At 39.8% G+C, this 25,756-nt stretch overlaps 1 protein-coding gene across 1 annotated transcript in view; it reads left to right on the plus strand.

Moving 5' to 3' along the window:
* Window positions 1–25,756, plus strand: part of LOC103042844 (pro-neuregulin-3, membrane-bound isoform) — a 606,216-nt gene that overhangs the window by 378,971 nt on the left and 201,489 nt on the right. The window contains exon 2 of the mRNA XM_049481456.1: window positions 14,226–14,355. Within this exon, the coding sequence (XP_049337413.1) occupies window positions 14,226–14,355 (130 nt within the window). The remainder of the gene's footprint in view (window positions 1–14,225; window positions 14,356–25,756) is intronic.

The raw sequence follows: 25,756 nt of genomic DNA on the forward strand, positions 1-25,756 counted from the left end.
AGCTGAAATGTGCTAATCTGGCTACAACATTGTACATAATTCGTCCCAAGTATAAAGAAATACATGAAAGAGTAGAGTAATTCTACATTAAGCCATTTGGAAACCTGAATATCGTCACTGTCCATTGAAAAACACTGAAAAATCTCCAAAACAGCAACTATACAGGAGAGAGAAAAACCTTGTGAACATTCAAAGGAAGTCAATGTAAAAAGAGTTCATTTCAGATCATTTTGAAGACTATCTATTGGTCCGTTCATCAAGAAACGTTGGCACAGTGTAAGGGACAGTTTGTCTTTTCAAACTATGTAGTAAACTAAAAATCGACAAAAATAAAGAGAAGTGTTTTTTATAGGACAACTTTAAAAGATTACACAGAAGAGAATACACAGAAAAGCACAAAAATATAATTTAGCGTTAGTATGTGTCCTGAAATGATCAGAATATAGTGCAGTTTCTCTTTTGTAAACTTGATAAAAGTTGTTGAAAACTGTTCATTTACTGGACACTGTTTTAGCTATCTATAGCGCACCGGTCAATTGCTCATCGCAATTACCAGCTTTTTGCTTTTCCTATCTTAACAGTTAGTAAACTGAAGGATTCACTGCTTGAAACAACAAACAGGGCAAATATAAAACAGCTGGTACTCCCAATGGACTTCCTATCATGCCCTATGACTTTAGAAAAGCTCAGTGGAAGCTGAAAGATGAACCTGAACCTAAACCTATACGTAACCAACACCCCCATCCAAGTAAATGTGAAATTATTTTTTTTTATTTCTGCATGAAATATTTCATTTTCAAAAAAGCAGCATGAATGGAGCTGTATCAACACTGTTTTCTCAATTATTTTTCTAGTACATGGTAGACATGATAGAGCAGGTTGTGTTCATGCAACAAAACATTGCCACAAGTGGACAGGAACTGAAGTGTAAATAGTACAATATTTGAAAATGTCTGTAGATCAGCGCCACAAGTGGACAGAAGCTGTATATAGTATGCATTTAGTACAGTATGTGTAAATGTCCTTAAAAGAGCGCCACCCATGGATGGGAGCCATTGTGTGATTCATATCCAATATGTACGAAATATCTGGGCAAATGTTACTAATATTTTGAGGTAAATTTATGGTCAAATTTGAATTAATTTATTGAATTGGTTGCTTATGTTTATTCGAAAAAACAGAATTAAAGGCAGGAGCTTTTCTGTAGACGGATAAACTAGGCTCCATTTCAGCGCCACACCCCCAAATCTGGCAGCAGTTGACGAAGGAAGCGATCAGTTTTTCAGTGATGAAAGTGTGTTTACACCTTGTCTGTGAGCGAGAGACTGTGTATGTCTGTGTCAGTGTGTGTCTGCAGCTGGATGTGTGCGTCTGCGTGTGTGTGTGTGTGTGTGTGTGTGTGTGTCTTTTCTGTCACACATCTCTGCTCTTCATCACATCTGCAATGCAGCAGCGTCGGCGGCCTCGGAGGAAGCTCCACGCCCACAGCCCACAGTCTGTGAGTGTGTGTGTGTGTGTGTGTGTGTGTGTGTGTGTGTGTGTGTAATTGCTAGTGAGCCAGAGGCCAGAACTCCTCCCTCTCTCAACTATTAACGTCCCTGCAGCCTGTGTGTCTTCCTGCATATTGGATATATAGACCATTTATACACACACACACACACACACACACACACACTCTCAGTAAAAAGGTGACATTTGGATGAGAATTCTATGGGACTCCAGGGAGCCACAGGCCTCTTAGAAATAAGCAGGAGAGGAGAATGTGCCCCTCCTGTAGGCGGGCGAGGGAGAGTCTACCCTGGCACCGGCCTTAACATTTAAAATGCAGCGCATCGACTCAAGCTAAATGATTAATGCAGTAAACATGAGTGTATTCCTATGCAGGAAATGTTAGCATCATAACTGTTGTCATGTGGCACTGCTCTGCGTCTCCAATGCTTGTTTAGCCTAACTGGTAACACAGGAAGCCAAGGTTGCTATTGCAGCTTGTAGGGTGGGGTGTCCAACACTGTTTTCTCAATTCTTTTTCAAGTGCATGACACACAGGCTGTGTTTATGTGGCAAAAAAACAGTGCCAAAAGTGGACAATAGTACAAAATGTCTTTAAAATAGCGCCGCAAGTAGACATTGCAGCATGTAGGGTCGGCTGTCCACCACCCCTCAAGGGAAAGAAAGAAAAATGGGAAATGTAAAAAATTAAATATATTTTTTTTTATAGAAAAGCAGCATAAATAGAGCTGTAGCAGCACTGTTTTCTCAATTCTTTTTCTAGTACATGGCAGACAGCTTGTGTTCATTTGGCAACAACAGTGCTACAAGTGGACAGACAGGAACTGAAGTGAAAAGAGTACAATATGTGCAATTGTCTGTAAAACAGCACCACAAGTGAACATTGCAGCTTGTAGGGTGGGCTGTCCACCACCCCTCAAGGGAAAAGAAAGAAAAATGGAAAATGTAATTAAATGTAATTAAATGTTTATTTGTTCATAGAAAAACAGAGTGAATGGAGTTGTAGCAAGAGTGTTTTCCCAATTCTTTTTCAAGTACATGGCAGATAGCTTGTGTTCATTTGGCAAAACAGCACCACGAGTAGACATTGCAGCTTGTAGGGTGGGGTGTCCAACACCCCCTCAAGGGAAAAAAAGAAAAAATGGGAAATATAAAAAATAATAAATATTAAATTTTTAGAAAAGCAGCATAAATGGAGCTCTGGCAACACTGTGTTCCTTTGGCAAAACAGTGCCTCAAGTGGACAGGAACTGTAGTGAAAACAGTACAATATGTTTAAATGTCTTTAAAGCAGCGCACAAGTGGACATTGAAACATGTAGGGTGGGCTGTCCACCACCCCTCAAGGAAAAGAAAAGAAAAATGAAAAATGTAAAAAAAAAAATATTTATATGTTCATAGAAAAGCAGCGTGAATAGAGCTGTAGCAACACTGTTTTCTCAATTCTTTTTTTTAGTACAGGGCAGACAGCTTCTGTTCATTTTGTAAAACAGCGCCATAAGTGGACATTGCAGCTTGTAGGGTGCGGTGTCCAATGCCCCCTCAAAGCAAAGAAAGAAAAAAATGGGGAATATAAAAAATAATAAATATTTAATTTTTAGAAAAGCAGCATAAATAGAGCTGTAGTAACACTGTTTTCTCAATTCTTTTTCAAGTACATGGCAGACAGTTTGTGTTCATTAGGCAAAAACAGTGCCACATTTGGACAGACAGGAACTGAAGTGAAAATAGTACTGTATGTGCAAATGGCTGAAAAACAGCGCCACAAGTGGACTAAAGCTGTAGTGTACATAGAAAATGTTAGCACCATAACTGTTGTCATGTGGAACTGGTAACACAGGAAGTCAAGGTTGCCATTGCAGTGTGTATGGTGGGGTGTCAACCACCCCCTCAAAGGAAAAAAAAAATGGAAATGTTAAAGAAATAAATATTTATTTTTTTTTTAGGAAAGCAGCGTAAATGAAGCTGTAGCAACACACAAGATCGCTGGTTTGAATCCAGGTCATACAGCTTGCCATCAGCTGCCGGAGCCCTGAGAGAGCACAATCGACCTTGTTCTCTCTGGGTGCGTACAGTAGATGGTGCTCTTTACTCATATCACTCCTAGGGTGATGTCAATCAGCACAAGGCTGCGTCTGTGAGCTGATGTATCAGAACCGTGTCGCTGCGCTTTCCTCCGAGGGCACTGTGATGCTACTGAGCTCTTATCCTGCTCTAGAAATGCATCGATCACTTCTAACTTCCTTGCAAGACATCTGGATGAATTCAGAAAGATGGCACGGGCTGCTTTGTGGCACGACATGAACTACAGCACCCCTAAAGGTAAACTCGGTGCTCAGGCCCCTGGTGCAGCGGTTGTGCCCGCATGCATGCTATCGACTGCCTTTATGTCTCCGCATGCTAGCAGCTCCAATTGACTACAGCATAATATAGAGGCGAAAGAGTGAGCCCGGCTTTATAAAGACACACACGCCCAGCCACCAGCACACACTCCTCACGCCACGGTGGCTCTGGAGCTCGCCGACCTGCCGGGCCAATATCAGCGGGGATGATTCAGCGGCTTTTGATTGGACGGATATATGAAGGCAGAAGAAGAGCTGCTGTCTTTATTAGATCACTCAGTGCTGGGGGAAATAGCAGCAGTTCTCCACACCCCCCTAACACACACACATATATATATATATATATATATATATATATATATATATATATATATATATATATATATGCACACACAGACATGTCTTTTGGCCTCTGAGTTTAGGCTATAGATACATACAGTAGGACAAGGCAAAACGGGCACAAGTGAAGTAAGTGGCTATCAATAGTTTTTTTTTAATTTATTTTAAACTAAATTTGATCATCGGAGACATTACAGATACTCTTTAGTTGAAGGCTACCTATGTAGAGGTGTAATAACACGTTAACAAGCATTGAATAACATGCTTATAAAGCAGTAGTTGGATATTTACGACTAGCCTATTCTATTACTCACAACATGACAAAAAATAGACATATTATGTAATGGAAATGTTCTTTCGTACCTTAAATAACAGTTTTTCTTCTCATAAAGCATTTATATTACGTTTTAAATACTATATTTATAAGTAAAGCATGACATATGAACACGTATTTCATATTATACTGTGATTATGACATAAGAAGTCAGTACTAGACTCAGAAATAGAGCCAAAATTAATGCTGAAGTAAGTGGCTATGATTTGTGTTCAACTTATTTGAAGTGTGAAGAATTGATACCTGAATTTGTCACCTGAGAACTTTTTGAACTATTTGAAGTCTACCTATATAGAGGCTTAATAACATTGAATTGCATTATAAGCATTGAATAACATGCTTATAATGCAGTAGTTGGATATTTACGACTAGCCTATGCTATTACTCACAATAGGACAAAAATTAAATCTTCCCATCTACATTTTCCATTCATATCCCCTTCATTAAGCGGAATACAATCAACACATTACCACATGTATTGGTAATGTTCTTTCATACCTTAAATAACACTTTCCCCTCTCATTAAGCATATATATGATGTTTTCAATACTATATTTAAAAGTAAAGCATGACATATTAACATAGATTTCATATCATATTGGGAGTATGACATAAGAAGTCAGTACTAGAGTCAGAAATAGAGCCGAAGTTAATGCTGAAGTAAGTGGCTATCATTTTTTTTTTATTTGTTTGGAATGTGAAGTTGTGAACTGATACCTGAATTTGTTACATGAGAACTTACAGATACACTATATTTAAAGGCTATCTGCACAGAGGCTTAATAACACATTTATAAGCATTAAATAACATGCTTATAAAGCAGTAGTAGGATATTTACGACTAGCCTATGCTATTTCTCACAATATGACAAAAAAATCAATCTTTCCATCTACAATTTCCATTATTACCACATTTATTACAGGGTAGTAGACATGTTATGCATTGGAAATGTTCTTTCATACCTTAAATAACAGTTTTCCCTCTCATAAAGCATATATATGGTGTTTTAAATACTATAATTACAACTAAAGCATGTCATATAAACATTTATTTCATATAATTTTGGGAGTATGACATAAGAAGTCAGTACCATAGTCAGAAATAGAGCCAGAGTTATGCTAATAGCCAGAATTAGGATTAGGGCCAGGGTCAAAATTATGGCACCAGTTTTGATTTTAGTTTTTTTTTTTTTTTATCAGGTTTTGATTGGAAGGCTATATGAAGGCAGAAGAAGAGCTATGTTGTCTTTATTAGATTACTCAGGGCTGGGGGAAATATTGGCAGTTGTCCACACCCCCGTAACACACACACACAAACCCCCACCCACCCACACACACACATATACACACACTGACATGTCTTCTAGCCTCTGAGCTCAGGTTACAGATTCATAGGACGAGGCAATATGTGTAGTAGTGGAGTGGCTGTCTAAGGAGGGAAGGTGTTATTTCTCGGAGATTGGCTTGGCTTTAGGGACAGCTTTACCTTCCTCCTATTTGTTGTGTTTGTGTAGGTGTGTGTTTTGAACAGTTCTATTTCACGAAAGCGTGTTTTCAGTGTGTATGAATGCCTGGCTACGTGACTCTGCTCTGCTTCAGCTCCTCAGTGAGTCACTGATGGATTGAGATGTGGGTTGTCAGGCTCTGGGCTTATTGATACATGCTTGTGTTAGAGTTCACAATGACCATTATGAGTTACTGTATTTCAAGGATGCTATTCCATAGTGCATTAATGTTATAATCATGAGTCTAGACTTGGGAGGAAATGTACCACTCAGACTCATTTTGGTCTCTTACATAAGGCATTCTGACTATATTGTAGCCACCTACATTATGAGCAGGATGAAGGTAATGGTCAAATACATCCAGGACAAACATAAGATTAGACTCAGAAGTTAGGATTATGACCAGGGTTTGGATTATGATAAGAATTCCTACTATTGGTATAACTCAGGCCACAAGTCTTTAGACAAAAGTCTAGGTCAAGTCACCAGACTTTACACAAGAATATAAGTCAAGTCTCAAGTCTTTAGCCTAGAGTTCAAGTCAAACCACATGTCTGCGGGCTAGAGTCCAAGTCAAGCCACATGTCTTAAGACAAGGGTCTAATTTAAGTCACAAGTCTTAAGAAAGGAGTCTAATCAAGCCACAAGTCTTTAGCCTAGAGTCCAAATCAAGACACAGGTCTATAGCCCAGAGTCCAAATCAAGGCACAAGTATTTAGACAAGAATACAATTACAGCCACAAGTCTGTTGGCTAGTGTAAAAGTCAAGCCACAAGTCTGTTGGCTAGAGTTCAGGTCAAGCCACAAGTCTTTAGCCTAGAGTCCAATCAAGTCTCAAGTCTTTAGACAAGAGTCTACATCAAGCCTAAAGTATTTGGACAAGAGTCTACATCAAGCCACAAGTGTTTAGGCTAGAGTCCAATCATGTCTGCTGGCTAGAGTCCAAGTCAAGTCACATGTCTTTAGACAAGACTCTTAGTCAAGCCCCCAGACTCTAGCCAAGAGTCTAATTCAAGCCACACATCTGTTGGCTAGAGTCCAATCAAATCTCTAGTCTTTAGACAAGAGCTACACATCTTTAGACAAAGGTCTTGGTCAAGCTACATTTCTGTAGCCTAGACTAGAAATCAAGATACAAGTTTTTAGACAAGAGTCCAAGTCAAGCAACAAGGCTGTTGGCTAGAGTCCAATTCAAGTCCCCAGTCTTTAGACAAGAGTCTTATTCAAGCCACATGTCTTTAGACATAAGTCTTAGTCAAGTCACAAGTCTTTTGGCTAGAGTCCCAGTCAAACCACAGATCCTTAGCCTATATTTCAAATGAACTCACAAGTCTGCACACAATAGTTTAAGTCAAGCCACAACTCCGTTGGCTAGAGTCCAAATCAAGTCACATTAGTATTGATAAAGAACACTGTAAAGAAACCCAATTTGGCCAGTTTTTTTTTTTTTTTCTAAAACAGGGTTGTCCAGTTTTGGTGTTGGAAATCTTTCACTCTGTAGAGTTAGAATCCAATACAGCTGACTGAAGGCTAGATCAGGTGTGTTTTTTTCAGGGTGGTAAGGTTGCACCCCAGGGAGTTGATGTGTTGCGTAGCTCCAGGGCTCTGGGTTTGTGGGTGTGATCGCAACTCTATTCACTGTCTGTGAGGATTTTGGTGTGAGGGGATTCTTCTGGGTTTCCTCCAGCCTTCTACAAAAACACACACAGTAGTTGAGCTTGCCAGTCTATATTGCCCCTGGGTGTGAGAGCCTGAATGAATGAATGATTTTGTGTGATACCCTGTGATGAACTGGTGCCCTGTGCTAGGGGTATTTCTGCCTTGGGCACATTGGTGGATGGAACACCATGGCCCTTGGTGTTTTCCAGGTGGTAGAAGTCACCAATGCCTGCTAACTTACACTACTCAAAAGTAAAGTAAACTGCTGTCAATTCCTGATATTAAAACAAATGGAAAAGAGCAAGAAGTTTAGATTTGTTTATGTTCAACTCCACCAATTTTAAACTCAAAGTCAGAAGAACCTTATCAACTTCAATACTCTAATTTTATACAGTTTAATTCCTATTTATTATCTATGTTCTAATCTGTGGACAAAATCACCTCTATCTGTGAACAGGATTAAATTGTGTTTGCTGTACAAAAGGCTGCAGAATGTATCATTACCTATAGCAATCGCTAACAATGCTAACATTGACAATTATACAAGTGCATCTAAAAAAAAAATCGAGAGCCACGTCATCAGCTGGAGTTGATCCACTGTGATATATTATTAAGTCTAAAGTCAGTGTTGTGTTTTTCCAAAAAAATCTTAGATCACTTTATGCTTCCCTCTGCTGACAATTGTTAAGGAGATGCAGATTTCATTTTCCAGCAGGACTTGGCACACTGCCCACACTGCCAAATGTACCAATTGGTCTTGGTATATAATTTTAAACTTTTCTGAGACACTGATTTTTGGGTTTTCATTGGCTGTAAAACATAATCATCAACAATAAAAGAAATAAACACTTTAAATAGATCACTCAGTGTGTATTACATCTATTCAGTTTTACATTTTGAACTGAGTTACTGAAAAAAAGTAACTTTTCAATGATATTTTTTTAGATGCACCTGTAGCCATGATAACCTGGGCAGATTTTGGTTACATTCACAGTAAAATACTGGTAAAAAGATTTTCTAGCCATTTCTGGTAAGCTGATAAGAATCTTTAGTTAACGGTTTGTTGGAAATAGTTTGGAACTTCCAAGCTATATTAATGAATAAGGATATTTGTTTGCATGTTTTTTTTTGTTTGTTTTTAGCGTGCATTGCAATTCATAACACATTTATTGCACATGGTTCAACTAAGATGCAGATCTTTAATATATTTGTTTTATCTTTTTATCTTAAATCTAAAGTTTGTAGTCTACTTTCAAGTAGGTTACACATCGACATTAACATTTCTTGGTGATGCCCAAAACCCTGCAGATAAAGCAATGCAGTATTCTGGCCCTCATGGGTTTGGGTTCTGTCCTGTTCTGTCGTGAAGGGCTGGATAAAAATAAATAAATAAATAAATAAATAAAAGAGCCCTGGACCAATCAGCTGATGAAAGGGCTATTGGCACTGAATGGTCAGTGGAATGAAAGAAGAGAATCAGTCCGTCTTTTTGAGGCAGGAAATTGCAAGTGACCTCTTAAGAGATGGGGCGAAAAGCTTTTAGCAGAGGACAAGAACTTACAATGACACATAGTTCTCGCTAAAGTTTCTCCAAGCTTAGTATACTGAGAAGGCCCATTACGGTCCATTTCCAGGTTTCATTACACCCGGTTCAGTGGGCACTTGGTACATCGTGATGCTGTGTACCTATGAAGCTTTTTAACTGACTGGGTTGATCATGACTGTGTCTAGTAGTCTTTTTCTTGTTATATTGTTAGTAATATTAATCTGACCATGCTTCTGTTTTGAGCGGCATCTGTTCTCCCTGTTCTGATTATGTTGCAGTGCTTGGATTATCAGCAGAAATGTTCAGAATGGAGTGGTATGGAGTGAGAATCATGTCCCAGACCCACTATATTAGTTGCGAATTTCCAGAACAAATCACCTTTGAGATAAGTTAAATCTGTCATTGTAAAATGTGCTTCTGGTTTATGGAACTCTGCATCCAGCAAGATTCAGTTTTCTAGAATTCCTGCTTAAATTGGCAATTTTCGTTCTCAAACATAGTAGATTCAACTGGATGGGTAATTGCCTGATTAAGTCTGATTAACAGTCCCATTAACAGTCTATTTTCAACTGCCAATAGCGTCAGAGTTTAGGAATAAATCTACTCTGATGGGCGTGGTAGTCTGGAAGTGAGGTGTGTTCATCTGCTGAAAACACAGGTGCGCCACTGACTGATTAAAACCCTGACAACAGTCAACAGTCAGAGTCCATTCCTATAGATGTGCCATGTGTGCTTCAAGCTGCAGAGCGCAAACCCGACTTTTAACTCAACAATAAACAGAACAACTGATAAAAGAACATTATGCTGTCCCCTTAAATGAGCTGAAGGTGCACCTCCACATCTTGAACGCAAAGGTCAGTATCTGTTTTTGCTGAGATGCACAAAAGCACCGCGCTGTTAAGATACGAATGCGCCAAAGTCAGAGCTCACCTGCCTCTTAAAGGGAATGATGAGCAAGTGACACACTAATGATTGGTGACGATTTCATGTTACGCCCAAATTTAACCACACCCATGATTACGATACCAAAGACATACCACCAACATGCCCTAAATCAGATCTAGATCACTAAAATAAGGCTGTTAGTCAGTAAACCGTTCTTGACTCTGGTCCTGAGTTCCCAATTCCTGGTAGAATCCATACGCATCCAATCGTAAGCAAGCACACATTTTTTCAGTGTTTTGCCCATTTTAAAGCAGTGTTCACCAACCCTGCCCCATGTTCACATTGGTTGTACATTTTAGATCATTTACTTGAATCTCTGTTGAATGAGATGCCAAAGGTTGCCCAAGACCAAGGTTTTCAGGCAGACTGCCTGATGTGTTTCTTGAGAATCTAACAGTATTCTTGAGGCCGTTTATTTTGACAAGGTTACCTGGCCCAGTGGCTGAAAACCACTTCGAAAGCATTACTTTTCTACCATCATCCCCTTCTGTGGGAATTGTAAGCTTTTGCAAAGACTAGGCAAGCATTTGAGTGCTTGTGTGCTGCCTTGAAGAAGTTGAATCCTCCAATGGTTCATGGTTAAATCCTCCAGTGTTCATGAAGACCAACTGGTTGAAGTGTTGGTGCAAGAAATATTCAGATTATTTGACGCAACTTTCATATTCTGCATAATTTTTGGGGGGAACCAATCTGAAGCCCCACCTCCTAATGTAGCATCCCATAAAATACTATCACTACCTTGTTCACATGTTTATGTGAGCCTTTATGTGAGCCAACCCATCGCAAAGCTATATTTAAAGCGTTAAATAATTTCTTAATTGAAGTTTATGTAAGATTGGGCTGGTAACAATACATTCATTACTATGGATAAATTATCTAATTTCCTGAATAATAGAATGTTTGATTGGATGTCAAACTGTACAAAATAAATGGGTTGATTTCTCTGTTAAGTTGCATTTTGCATTGATAATACCAGTATTAAGTGAAGGTGCAAGGAATAATAAAATCAAAGTAGTATAACAGTTGTAAAACTATGGTATACCTTTCTAATAATATACCACTCTAACTATGGTACTGATGTTGTTATATCGGTAACACTTTACTTGGATGGTCCATTTGATGGCCTCTTTGATGCTCAACTGACATTCAACTAACATTCAACTACATGTCTATTAAATGCAAGTGAACTAAAAGGTGAAAGTAAATGATTCTCTATTGAATCTAACCCTACATTCAACTCTAATCCAAACGCTTATCTTAATATTTTAGGATTGGGTTTAGGGTTAGACTTTAAGCTTAGGTTAAGGTTAGGGTAAGGGTTAGGTTTAGGGTTCGAGTTTAGGGTTGATTAATGGTTAAGGTTAGGGTTAGGTGTAGGGTTAGATTTTAGGGTTGATTAATGGTTAAAGTTAGGGTTAGGTATAGGGTTAGATTTTAGGGTTGATTAATGGTTAAGGTTAGGGTTAGGTGTAGGGTTTGATTTTATGGTTGATTAAGGGTTAAAGTTAGGGTTAGGTGTACTGTTAGGTTCTATTTTGAATCATTTACATTCAACATAGGGTTAAGTTAAATTTAATGGACATTCAATTCAGTGTTAGTTGAGTGTCAGTAGGGCATCAACAAGGCCATAAAATGGACCATCCAAGTTAAGTGTTACCGCTATATCAAGTATAACGAAGCGTTATAAAAGAAATTGTGCCTTTAATTAAATACCAAAATACAAAATTATTAATCATATTATAATAAAACCTTTTGATTTTGTAGATTATAATCTTTATACATGTATTATTTAAATAGAAATGATTACAAATAGTGATAAACTAATAAACTAACCATGGATTATAAATTATGGCATATGAATACATGTGTTTGCATACTGAACAATAGCTCCCTGACAGTCGTCTGATTTGTCTGAGCGCTTTTTGAGATTTTACAATCACAGTGCTGACAGATCAATGTCTCAGTAGTGGAATGATTGTGTGTGTGTGTGTGTGTGTGTGTGTCAGGGGAGAGTAAAAAGAACAGGGCTTCTGATATTACTCTCGACTTTGGCGAGAACGCGGGGCCTGATTCTATTCATCATGATGGAGTCTTATTCCCGAACAGTGGACTGCTTCCTATATTAATCTCATTAAGCCACAGAGAGCGATTATCCCTCTCCCTCATCCATCTTCCCACAGTCACGGATCAGCAGAAAAGCAAACACCCAGCGCATTGTATTAACGCTGCACACCGTACGCTGTAGCGCTGCCTCTGCCCAGCCTAATGACAGATTCTGCTCGGAGTAATGGGAAAGCATTTAGGTTATAGTCCTAGAGAAGTTACAGGCCGGGTCAGTAGCCTGGGACAGTGTTTCCCTGGCCTCGGTTTAGATATACAGGGGTTGGACAAAAAAAAAAAAAAAAAAAAAAAAAACTGAAACACCTGGTTTTAGACCACAATAATTTATTGTTCTGACGGACAGTTCTGGTGGAAACAGGAGAGTTGAGGTGCACATTGAATTCTGTCGTGATTTAATCAGCCGTGGTTTTATGTTTTTTGGATACAATCCTGGTTAGCACCCGAATATCCCTTTCAGACAGCTTCCTCTTACAGCATCCACAGTTAATCCTGTTGGATGTGGTTTGTCCTTTTTGGTAGTATGCTGACATTACCCTGGATACCGTGGCTCTTGATACATCACAAAGACTTGCTGTCTTGGTCACAGATGCGCCGGCAAGACGTGCACCAACAATTTGTCCTCTTTTGAACTCTGGTATGTCACCCATAATGTTGTGTACATTGCAATATTTACCATGCTGATGAACCCTTCACACTCTTCTCTTACTGGTCCAATTTAGACATGAAACCTTCCACACTAAAATGACAGGTGTTTCAGTTTCATTGTCCAACCACTGTACATCATCCAGGGCCTACAGTACACTGTAAAAAGTGTAGCCCTGCTCAAATTAAAAAAAATGATGTCCATTTGTTGCATCTAAACTATTTGACTTCACTCAATCTAAATAAAGTCAATTGTTACAACCTGATTATTTTATTTTGACATAAACCATATTACTTCACTCGACCCAATATTAATTATTCACCTTGATCCAAGTTAAATTCTTTACATTTCAGTTTCGGAACCAAACTAATACATTTAAATTGAACCGAACTTAAAAAAAAATCATGACAGCATATTCAGAAGTTCCAGAAGTTACTGTGGCGTGGAAGAGGACGGATTACCAGCGAGATTCGTTTCAGTGCTCTCTTGCTCTTTTTATTTTGCTCTGAGGAGGACACTAAGAGCTGGATTTACATGGGATTCCACTTTTGAAAGTGAAACTTACTACAGCTCCAACGCAGCTAACCCCACTCCCACACACAGAAAACACACAAAGGGTGAGGCACTTACACAAACCACATAACTGATAACTACATGAATAATACTAGAACAGTGATAATAAAACATGACATGAAACTCTGGGATAAACAGTAACATAAACACGCAGAAAAACACCCACTTCCCCCAACAGGGTGAGCTCCCATAATTCCTTGCGCCCCCCCTCCAGTCCCGACGCCACAATACCATAAGCATGCGTTGCTATCTCGCGAGCGCGTTCAGGCACTTTCTCCCTCTCTCATTCTCTCTCTCGCGAGCGCGTTCAGGCACTTTCTCCCTCTCTCCCTCAGTGCTCTGAAGCACTTCTCTACAACTTCTCCCGTGCTCCACAGTGCGCATGCGCAATTCATGTTTGATTCAAATTAAAAATATTACATCCTTATCTCTTTTCTTCGAGTATGATTTCAGTGGAACCAAAACATTTGGTTTATTTCCTTCAGAATTGTAATTAATTTAGTCTGAATCAAAATTGACACATCAAAATTCAAAAAGGTTGAGTTTCACAATAAAGTCAATAATTGTACTATGTGTTCAATCATATTTATTAGCTTGAATGAACAGCTCCATGCTTCACTTTTTACAGTGTATGTTCGCAATATCTTGAGTGTATGATGAACGTCTTCAGCACTAACCAGCCACCTGTGTTTCCCTTTCTTTGTTTCGCAGCGGCCCCTACCCTCCCACCTCTGAAATCGGAGCACTTCAAGCCCTGTCAGGAAAAAGACCTGGCCTACTGCCTGAATGACGGGGAATGCTTCGTCATCGAGACCCTGAGTGGCCCTCACAAGCACTGCAGGTAGGAAACTGGGGAGAATAAGGAGTCAAGCTCTGGCTCAATGGTGTTAAACTGATGGGGTTTTCCATGTTCCATTTTCCGAAAGAATGATCCTTCTGGAACAATTTGTCAGACGGTTCTAGTGTTTTGGCTCTTGCTTTTTTTTTTCGTCTCTTTCTTCTTTTCCTCTTTCTCCTTCTTTATCTCCATCTAATTATGATTATTTCTCTCTGGGACTCTGCCTCTTGCTCGGAGCGCTTAGTCATGCTAACGATGACAGCTCTGTCATAGCCTGAGAATTGTCTGAGGTCCCTTCCCTGCTAATTAAAAGTGGCACTTTGCAGAAGTTCATTATAGGCAGGTTGCCTTGGTGATGCCTGCTTCTTTTCCCAAACCTGGAAACGGAAGCGGTAGACGGGCACGTTTTTGGTAGGCATTTCTGCTGGATTGTCTATGAACTCACTGTGCCAACATTTTTTTTTTTTCATTTTTGAGCTAGTTGCCTGTTCATGAAAGTCAAATAAATGCCAGAGGTTCTGGATGAGTAGGCATCTCCTTCGTTAAAGGCGGAATAAGCAAACAGTGGAAACGGACGGGTCCTGAGGAAGCCGGGGACAAGTGTTCTCATTTGAGTGCTGGTAATTGGCAGAGTTGTTCTAGGTGTTCTGTTTATTTGACTCCTGCACGAAGGTGCTTAACCTCTTCAAAAATGTCTGCCACTAATTAAGTCCCTGAACAAACACCCCATTAAGCTGCAACCTGAGGAGCTTTGTGCTGTGGTCTTCATACTAAGCTTCAGAAACAGGAGCAGTCCAAAGCATCGGTTTTCCCTTTTTTAGTTGAAGAAGAATTGTATAATTCAGAGATTGGTTGGATCAGAAATATTAGAATAAATAAAGTACTCAAACTTCAACCCAGAGTTTAGAGGTCTCCAAGACTGAATATGGCTTCCAATAATCTAAGCCAGTAGTCATGGGCTATGTTCAGACTGCCAAGCCAAATCAGATTTTTGGCATATCTCAGTCCAGATCCTCTGGTTACTCATATACTCAAAATATTTCAATGCAACAAACAACAACCTCATTAAATCCAGAGAAGTGACAGAAATGTGGGGATCCAAAAAGAGCAGTTTTGGAACTGGTACCAACTTTAATACCACAGTGTGGGGCGTCATCTCATATCTCATAACATTTCTGACACAAGAAACAAATCTGATTTGCTTGCAATCTGAACAGTGTTTTTGCTGAAGAGTGTTGTTGACCCTCTGCATAGTTAGTCGTGTTTTGATGTCCTGTAAAATATTAATTATGGTCCCAGGGGGTGTTACACTGCAAAAAATCCATTGGCAAAAAACTAGACAAAATTTATGCAAATTAAGACAAATATATGTATATTAAGCAAAATTTTCTTAGTAAGATTTCTTTTAAGAAGCAATGGCAAAGTCTCAGAATGAGTGAAGTAACACCTAAATCAAGCAAAAATGTCACTGTTTTTGGACACAAGAATCAGAATAACTTGATTGCTGCTTGATTGTGCTTATTGTGAGTTCAAATTACTTAAAAATAAGGTACAAATTCTAAGTAAGAATGATTAAGATAATTATCCCTAAAATAAGCAAAATAATCTAACACTTACAATGTTTAGTAAGACAAAAAGTCTTATCAGAGAAGAAAATAAGATTTATTGCCTTAAATTTAGAAAATTTCACTTGCTAAGATTTAGTTTTTTTGCAGTGTATATGGTCTACAATATGGACAACAAATGCAGTATGTGATTACCATGTTGAATATCCTGATATTGATGAATGAATTTAGATTCTAAATTAGAGGGTGCCGAGTGGTCCAGCAGGCTAAAGCGCTGCCAGTAAGATCGGGAGATTGCTGGTTCCAATCCCGGTCATGCAGCTTGCCATTAGATGCTGGAAACCTAGGTACTGTAGATCCCTCTTTTCCACTTTCCCAACACTCCTAGGTTGATGGAGTGTTGGCTACTCGTCAATTTTGCATCAGCAACAGTTGGAAAAGTGGCGGAATCTGGCTTCACCTGTGTTGGAGTAGGAGGCATGTGCTAGTCTCCACCCTCCTTGTGTTGTGCCATCACCTGTGATGGAGGATATACAGCTGAGTAGCAGCTGAATGGGTGAAATAATTGGCCTAGATAAATTAGGAGAAAAAAAATTAAATATAAATTAGTTTGCTTCACTTATTTGTCCCCAAGTAAAAAGTGCAGTAGTTTAGTCTGCCTCGCTCCATCTCCAGCCTAGTTATGTCACATGACAACTGAGAAGACAAATGTGAAGAGCGCTCTCTGTCTTTTGCTGTACGAGGGAAATGCAGTTTAAGCTAGCTGTTATAATATAACAATATTATTCAATGTGATTTATTGTGAAAGCACTACCTTTAACTCAGGAAGCATTATTAGTAAATTGTGGGTGCTTTGGTGTAGTGGATAACACCACTACCTGCTACTAGTAAGCTACCACATCATGTGGGAGACTGGGGTTCAATTCCTGGTCTGGTCCTGGTCTGACTATGCTGGGCTACACTCCATTGTTTTAACACTACATTGGTCAACCTCTGGAATAACTGGAATAACTTAATAAATGAGTCACTTTGTAAATTAGCTAATTAACTAATGAACAATTAGCTAATTAACTAATTAAGTGAATTAGCTAATTAGCTAATAAATAATTTAGTTGTTTAAAGAACCATTTAGAAACTTTTTTTTAAGTGTATACCTTACAGATACAGTGTCAAATGTCACACGTTTCTTCTAATGACATTTTCACGGTTGCCACAGAAACACCTGTGGTGCATAACATAAAGTGAATAAAGTGGCGTTGGCCGGTCAGCCTTGAAGTTGTTTAAACAGGAAGTGATACAAGCGCTCCAACTTATGCAGCAGAGAAGCTAAACGAATGGCTCGGATGCCGCCTCGTGCCTCATGTTCCCTCGCTCCCGTTCCAAGGTCAGCTCATAATAAGCTGTTCAGTTTCCTCCTGACCCACTCTGACATTTTCACCAGTGAACGCTCTTTCAAAGTGAGCTGGAGTGCTTTTTACCCACTCAGACTCATTGTTAGAGCGACCAAGGTGGGCAGCAGCTCCGTCTGCCTGCCGCTTGTGATTTGTATGGAGCTAGACTCGCACTGTGGAGGCATAAAACCTCCATTAATATGCGCTCTGATAGAATACGCTTCACTTTCTATGACTGAAAGCTACATGTTCCGGGTTTGTTCTGAAAAACCCATCGCGGTGAGTTTTGTGAAGACGCGATGCACAAAAATTACATTTAATATTAATGACTCTCTCCATAAACTCATGTTAGAACTTCCTATAGTGAGCAGAAGTTAAATTTACATATAATTAGCAAAGTGCTAGCAGATATAAGAAGAAGATAGAAGAAGAAGGGTAGTAAAATGTTGATCTTCACTGTAAGGAAAGATGTTCAGAGCTTGGTTCATTACTGTTATAGTTGTACAGTAAGAGATAAAACAAACCAAAGACTTGTCTTGTCTTGTCTTGTCTTGTCTTGTCCTATCGAGCATCTTTCAATCTTCCTTAGCACAACTTAACTTAACTGTCTTTTTTTTTTCTCTTTAAAAACCTAAAAGTTTTAGTTGGCCTCAAAACTCAAATATCTAGTGCCTTGCCTTGAAATGTTAAGTTTTCTCAACTTTTTCATTTTAACAGTGTAGAGTACTTTGTTAAGTTTACAGTGGTGGTCATAAGCTTCTATTTTAACTCATAAGTACTTATAGCAAACCCATTCACCTGTAAAGACTGTGCCAAAAGAAGCAAATGAGAAGCAAACGAGCAAATGAGAGAGTCCAGAAGCAAAAATCTTTAGTCTTTAGCGGCAAAATCCACAGAAAATCCACAAAAACACAAAAATGAAAGAAAATACTGGCAAAATCCAAACTGAAATAATTTTCAAATAGCTGGAAAGAATAGTAAAGTAACTAATTTGCTAGTATTGACTCACACCCTTGACTGGGCAGAGAAGAAGAAAAGAGGGGGAGTGAACTCAGAGTATTGGGGTGGAGTTCGGGGCAGCTTCGCTGTAAAGCGTGAAGCCGAAGCCCCCCCTCTGATGAAGAGATACATGAGGAAAAATAGTAAAATTAACGAAGGAGGAAGATGGGGAGGAGGTGGGTGCGAGGTTGTTCAGCGAGCATGTAGAGAGGAAGTGGCGATTTAAATAGGGAAGGAAGTGGGAGGAGTGAGGGCGTGGATCAACTCCCAAAATTTAGTTATGGATACATAACTCCACTTTGCTAGTATTGACCCACGCCCTTGACTGGGCAGAGAAGAAGAAAAGAGGGGGAGCGAACTCAGAGTATTGGGGTGGAGTTCGGGGCAGCTTCGCTGTAAAGCGTGAAGCCGAAGCCCCAAAAAATTTAATCAGATCTTTCGACCGCTGCAAGGATTTAAGAAGAGGTCTGACTGTGAAAGGCTTGGGAACTCCAGCAACTGAGTGTTGGAAGTGCGACCTTGTAGTCTTTGAGAAAGCCAGAGGATGAACCGTCGTTCAACTGCGAGGTTGTTCAGCGAGCATGTAGGGAGGAAGTGACGATTTAAATAGGGAAGGAAGTGGGAGGAGTGAGGGCGTGGATCAACTCCCAAAATTTAGTTATGGATACATAACTCCACTTAAGAGACCACTTCAGTTTATGAATCAGTTTTTCCGATTTTGCTATTTGTATGTTTATGTTTGAGTTGTTGTTTTATTCTTTAAACTACAGACAACATTACTCCCAAATTCTAAATAAAAATGTTGTCATTTAGATCATTTACTTGCAGAAAATTAAAACTTTGCTGATATTACAAAAAAGATGCAGAGCTTTCATACCTTAAATAATGCAAAGAAAGTTCATATTCTTTAATTCGATTTCATGCATATTGGCATGTTCTCCTCCACCAGTCTTACACACTGCTTTTGGATAACTTTACACCTTTACTTCGGATGCAAAAATTCAAACAGTTCAGCTTGGTTTGATGGCATGTGATCACTAATCTTCCTCATAATTAAATTCCAGAGGTTTTCAATTTGGTAAAATCAAAAGAAAGTGGTCTCTTTTTCAGTGCTGCATAGTATTTGCTATATTTTTTTTTTCCTGTTAAATTTGTAACATTTTCTTTTTCATTTTGATTCTTAGAATTTTGTTTGCGGATTTTATTTTTCTGGTAATCCAGGTCCAGAAAGGAAAAAATCTGTCAACCTGAATCTGTCAACCTACCGAAGCTTTAACCAGCTAGGTAGTTGAAACCTGGAAATCATGGATTTTTTTTTTTTTTTTACCTTCTGAACCTGGAGTATCTACCACTGAAAGGAGTCTATAACCAAGTAGAAGATGTAGTCGACTGCCAGAATCAACCAGGAGCTGATGAACCGTCTAAATTCCTGAATTGGATCCAAATGTTGATGTGATCTACAGCTCCAATCTGGAGCTTGTTCAAAACTGAACTATCAATTTGACATTTTCAGAAGGAGAGCTTTCAGAAAACAATCTGTGAACTATTGAGCTTTCAGAAGATGAAGCATCGGTGAGGCGAGCAACAACAGATCGATGAGACTCCAATCCGCTCCATTCTCTCATTGTATTGAGATGAATGGCGCTTACTAAACCACAATGATATTGGATTCTCCAGTTGAGTTAGGAAGATATTACAAGACGTCTAACAAAGCCACGATTCATATTTACACCAGAAGCCCCCAGTCTGTTTCCCATTATCCGGACTGTCTGGCAAATCACTATCTGGAGATTCCCACCATTCCTATGCTATCTAGAAATCGGTCCCCCTAAAGAACCCATTTAAGGAAAGCTATTTGTTGGTTGCTGAACTGTCTACAAAGCCTTTTGTTTACATACCTGCGGGAATCAAGCCTTTTTATGAGTCATCCTCTCCACATTCTGCCACCTCTCACAAAACCTGGATATGCCTCCCAGCTCTCCGCAACTTTCACATCACTTACATCACTGTGCTTCTAAGAAGTGCCAGCAGCAGGGCACACTGGCAGAGTGTATGCCATACAGCTCAATGAGACCCAGTGAGAGAAATACGCTCCCCGGGTTTCTGCTGGAGAAGAACGTTAGTGTTGAGGGGCTCTGAGCAGCCAGGTGAAGGTTGGGAGATACAGATTATAGTGGGGTATAGAGAAAAAGTGTTTTTTTATGCTAGAAACCAGTGGGGTATGGAACAGCATTGAACTTGAAAACGACCAGATCATTTTTGGGGATCATTTTTGCCTAGTGTCTTGGAATTGGGCATCTAACTCCAAGACTAGAAGAAGTGATTTCTAGTGCTTTTCCACCAAAAGAATTCTGGTTCTTGAACCAGTTCCTTTCAGGCTTATAAGAACCATGGTGCTTTTAATCAAAGCAGCCCAGTGGAACCCTCAAAACGTCTCATCATATGTCATCAATAGAGGGCGTTGTACAGCGGCACAGACAGCCACGCTAGTCTTGCCGCTGTACAACTTATCCATTTATCTTAGCAATAAGAGTGTTTTTGTCTGAAAAAAGCACCAAATATGATTTAAAAAGATGCAAATAAACATACATACAGTTAAAAGTAACAAGGAATTCTCATTTTTAGGAAAGTATTATGTATTCTGAGCCAAGCTGTAAAACAAAGTTTTGTTCCACATTTCGCCTGGATACCCTCAGCCAGCATGTGTATATGTTCAGTTCCGTCAGCAGCGCACCTGACTTTTGAACAGTAGTGTGGGAGGTTTCATGGCTAAATTGAAGCAGTCTGGTGTTCAATCTTAATTAATTGCACATTGCACCAGTAAGAGCAGTAAGAGTGTGAAGTTTCAATTAGCAGGGTAAGAGCACAGTTTTGCTCAAAGTATTGCAATGCACACTATAACATTATGGGTGACATACCAGAGTTCAAAAGAGGACAAATTGTTGGTGCACGTCTTGCCGGCGCATCTGTGACCAAGACAGCAAGTCTTTGTGATGTGTCAAGAGCCACAGTATCCAGGGTAATGTCAGCATGTCACCACCAAGAAGGACCAACCACATCCAACAGGATTAACTGTGGACGCTGTAAGAGGAAGCTGTCTGAAAGGGATGTTCGGGTGCTAACCCGGATTGTATCCAAAAAACATAAAACCACGGCTGATCAAATCACGACAGAATTCAATGTGCACCTCAACTCTCCTGTTTCCACCAGAACTGTCCGTCACCACAATAAATAAAAAAAAAACCAGGTGTTTCAGTTTGATTGTCCAACCCCTGTATATGTACAACATTTCAAATGAGATGAATCTATTGGATCATTAGAGGTCATATGAGTTATTCTATCAGTGCACCCTAGTTCAGCTGTCTCTGTAGGGCAGCACAGCCTTGCAACAGCAGGAATATTTAGAAGAAAAGAGCCAGTGGAGAGGGAAAGAAGAAAAGCTGCTCTCTAAGCAAGCGGAGCTGTGCACTCCAGCTCTGTTTATTTATTCCATCTCGGAGGTCGACATTGGATTTTCCTGCCTCCAGTCAGCGTGTAAAAGCCCGGCTCTCATTAGTGCAGACACTAAGCCTTTCTCCAGCGCAACCGCAGCACCGCTCCAATCCCACCTTTCATTCCGCAGCCACTGCTGGGTCTGAAAGCGCGCCTGAAAGCCGAGGAAAGCCCCTGCCAATATCATTGAGGCTCACTGCCCCCACTGCCTCTATGGAAAGTGTGCTCTATGGCGCACTGGATTCATTTCACAAGGCTGCTGGATGCTGCTGTATACTGTTTCAGAATGTAGATGGATAATCTTATTCTTTTTTTTCTCCTGCCCGTAAAAAAAAAAAAAAAACAGAGGACAAGATGACAAGGTGATATAGCGAGGGCATGATTTCAGCAGGAGGCCATGGTAGGAGTGTTACAATAAAGTAACAATCATGGATTGTATGGTAAGGTTTTTTAGTTGCTGAGAAAAACCCTTTGAGAGATAAAACAAAAGATTCTCAATTTCAATAAGGACATCAAAATGGACTATACTCATAACAATAAACAATCTCTGCCACTTAAAACCTTGTTAGAAAACCTTATTTACATCATACACTTTCAAAATTATGGTCCACCACCTCTCTGGCACAGTGATTCCAGACAGTTCTGGTCCTGAAGGTTTTTTTTTACTTTTACGTCAATTCAGGGCTTGCTCAGGTGTTAAGTAAAGACCACAGATTCTTATCAAACATCATCAGTACCTGGTTCAACAAAGTCTAAAAAACAGTAGTCACAGACTTCTCCCGACCAACATCCATGTCTTCAATAAGGTGATACAGATTTGTTAATGTTTATGTGTAATACATTAGTAATAACCATGTAACTAACAGTAATAACAACAATACATTTGACACGCTATTCTTTACTGCCACCTTCATTGACATAAATATGGTTACAGGTGTCAAGACCATTGCAGAGTTGACAGATTAGGCCTATTTCCCAAAGACTGTCCAACCAAGAGTAGGTCTGTGCAGGACCGTTGCAACAAGGCAAGCAAACCAATCAATTGCCTAGAGCCTCAAGTTGGCCTGAAGCCCCCAGAAAACAACTGGTTAAGAATTTAAAACAATGCCAACTTGTGTAAGTGCCTCTTTAAATTCTGTGATGGTCAAAGCAGGAAAGTACAATGACACTGTTATCACAATCCCCCTAAAGGAGGTGCTCTTACTAGTTGCTGACAGCAGCCAGTTAGCCAATTTTTTTTATTCTTGCAGCCGGCAAAATATGAAATTTGGGTCCCAAATGCTTTCAAATGGCTATGAGCCGGTGGTTAGACCCTAACCATTGATGAAAGGGTACATTAGGCTACAATTAAAGCTACAATAGTAGGGGCCAATAACTTTTTTCCTATTTTCTCCCAATTTAGCTAAGCCGATTAAGCTGCTACCTAGCACAAGGAAGGTGATAACTAGCACATGCCTCCTCCGACACATGTGAAGTCAGCCACTGGCTCTTTCTGAACTGCTGCTGATGCAGCATTGCTGGATTGCATCACAGTACGCTCGGAGGAAAGCGCAGCGACTAGGTTGCTATACATCAGCTCACAGGCGCCTTGTGCTGAGTGACATCACCCTAGGAGTGATGAGGGGAAAAAGTGGCATCTACCCACCCAGAGAGAGCAAGACCAATTGTGCTCTCTCGGGGTTCCTGCAACTGATGGCAATCTTCCATCATAGTGGCAGTGCTTTAAAAAACACTGACCACTTTACGCCCAAATTTCGATAATTCACATTGCCTTGCACATTGTAAGCACATGGAAAGACACTGGATTTAAGCCTTGCTCACAAGATAACACCTCACAACATCCTTCCCAAGCCATTCCCTGAGGTAACACTTGTGGAGTGTCTCATTCTCCAAGACATCCACTAAAATCTTATCAGTTTGAGGAAGATTCAGACTGAAAAGAAACTATTGCTAAATCCAGGGCATGCAATTTGTAACCCATTGATCAGCGCAGCAAGTGCTGTCAGTCCCGCTGACATTTCAGCAGCTTCTTCAGGTCTCGGGGGGAGGGTGGGTTGGGGTCCTGACATGACACCCCACCCTGGCATAATGGAAAGAAGTCCGAGTAATGGTGACATTCATTAAATGTGCTAAGAGACACAGGGACACGGAGGTCTAGACCTTGAACAGGTTTGAGTGATGGTCTGATAAGCCAATTAGCCCACTGTCTGTATCCGTCAAGCCTGGAGGCTCCAAGTCAATTACCGGTGGAGTATGTTGTAGGGCCTTTGTGAACAGACTGAGTAGCTCTCAAGGAAAAAAAAAAAAAGAACATAGCACATAGCACTTCTGATATAGACGCTTAACAGCCTAGTCCACGCTAGCCCACCCTCCCACAACGTGCCAGCTGCTTTATGACAGGAGACTTTGGAAGAAAGTTAGGCGATGCTTAGCCACCAGTGAATTGCTAACTTCATCCTTTTTTCCAGTCTTTGAGGATGATGCTATCTGCTAGCTCCTGCTGTGTTTCCAGTTGACTGATCTTCTACAGAACAGTCACAGACATTCTGCTTCTTACTTGTGTTTTTTTTTTTGCGGTGAGGTCCACGAATGTTGGACCACATTTTTTTAGGCCAAAGTCTTATTCATGCTTACTTACTTATGTACAAAAATCAGCATACTCATTTCAAATTATGTATCCAACACTGTCCAATAACCAATAGTGTTGCAATCCTTCTTGGTGACAGACAAACAGACAGATGGACAAATAAATACTTTAAGGATCTGACTGATTTTGACAATATTTGTCAATGCTGTGAACATTTCCAGAATATCACAACAGGGTACGTGGGATGTTCCTTGTATGCAGTGCCTTCCAAAAGTGCTCCAAGGAAGGACCACCAATCAATCGGCAACCAGGTCAGGAGTGCCCCAAAGCTCATTGATGCAGAGTGGGAAGCAACGGCTAGGCCGCCTGGTCTAATTTCACAGTAGACCTAGCACAAATTGCAGAAAAATGTAATGCTGGCTATGTCTTATGGAGTCTATGCTTCAACAGTCAGGGCTGTTTTTGCATGCTAAATAAATACATTAATTCTCAAAATATATTAGAAAAGAAAAAAAAAACATCCATTAAGGACTGAGAATGTTATTCCGATAATGGATAATGAGTAGGTTTGTTGGATTAGTGTGTTTGCCCATTTGATGCAGTGTATTAATATCTAATATCTGGCTCAGCAGCTTTGACAGGTGATTATGATGGGCTATAATATTGACTAATGGTGCCAATGGGGCTTGGGTATAGGTATACCATGGAGGCTAGTGTTATGGAGTTATGTCACTTTAGTGAAGAAGTGCATTGTGTTGCGTGATTGTAGTGGTGCTACGAATGGTCTTAGTCAACAAGGAGCCCATTGGGGTTTTATAGGTATGAATTTGGGTAAATTAAGTTGGTGAGGGAGTGGCCTTCCAGAGGTACTGTGAGCTTATGCTGTGTTCACACGGTGTAAACACATTGTGTACAACTTGTTAACACCCCCTAAAATCTTAAGTAATTTCAGTGTAGTTCCCTATAGGTGTAAAAGAGTGCATCACTCACCATCAGTGAGTAGTCTTTCCCACCAGGGCTACCTTCTCTTGGGTTTTCAGTTATGTTTTATATAATGTCTGACTGCCTGGCCATTGTGTTCTAGACCATGAGAGCAAGTTACAGTTTCATTTATCGCAAAGTGTGACTTCGTACAGGATGTAACCCATTTTCAACTATTTAAAATATCTAGTACTGTATTTTTCATACATAAGGCGCATTGGATTATAAAATGCACGGTCAATGAACATTGATTTTCTAGTCTATTTTCATACATAAGGCATACTGGATTATGTGACACTAGTAAGGAACAGTGGTGTCGACGTGTTTTCTTTCTAGTTCAATTCTAAGTTAAGCTAATTTAAGTTAGGTAAAAATAACTGTAATTCTTT

Source organism: Astyanax mexicanus, chromosome 7, assembly GCF_023375975.1.
Source record: "Astyanax mexicanus isolate ESR-SI-001 chromosome 7, AstMex3_surface, whole genome shotgun sequence".
NCBI lineage: Eukaryota > Metazoa > Chordata > Actinopteri > Characiformes > Acestrorhamphidae > Astyanax > Astyanax mexicanus.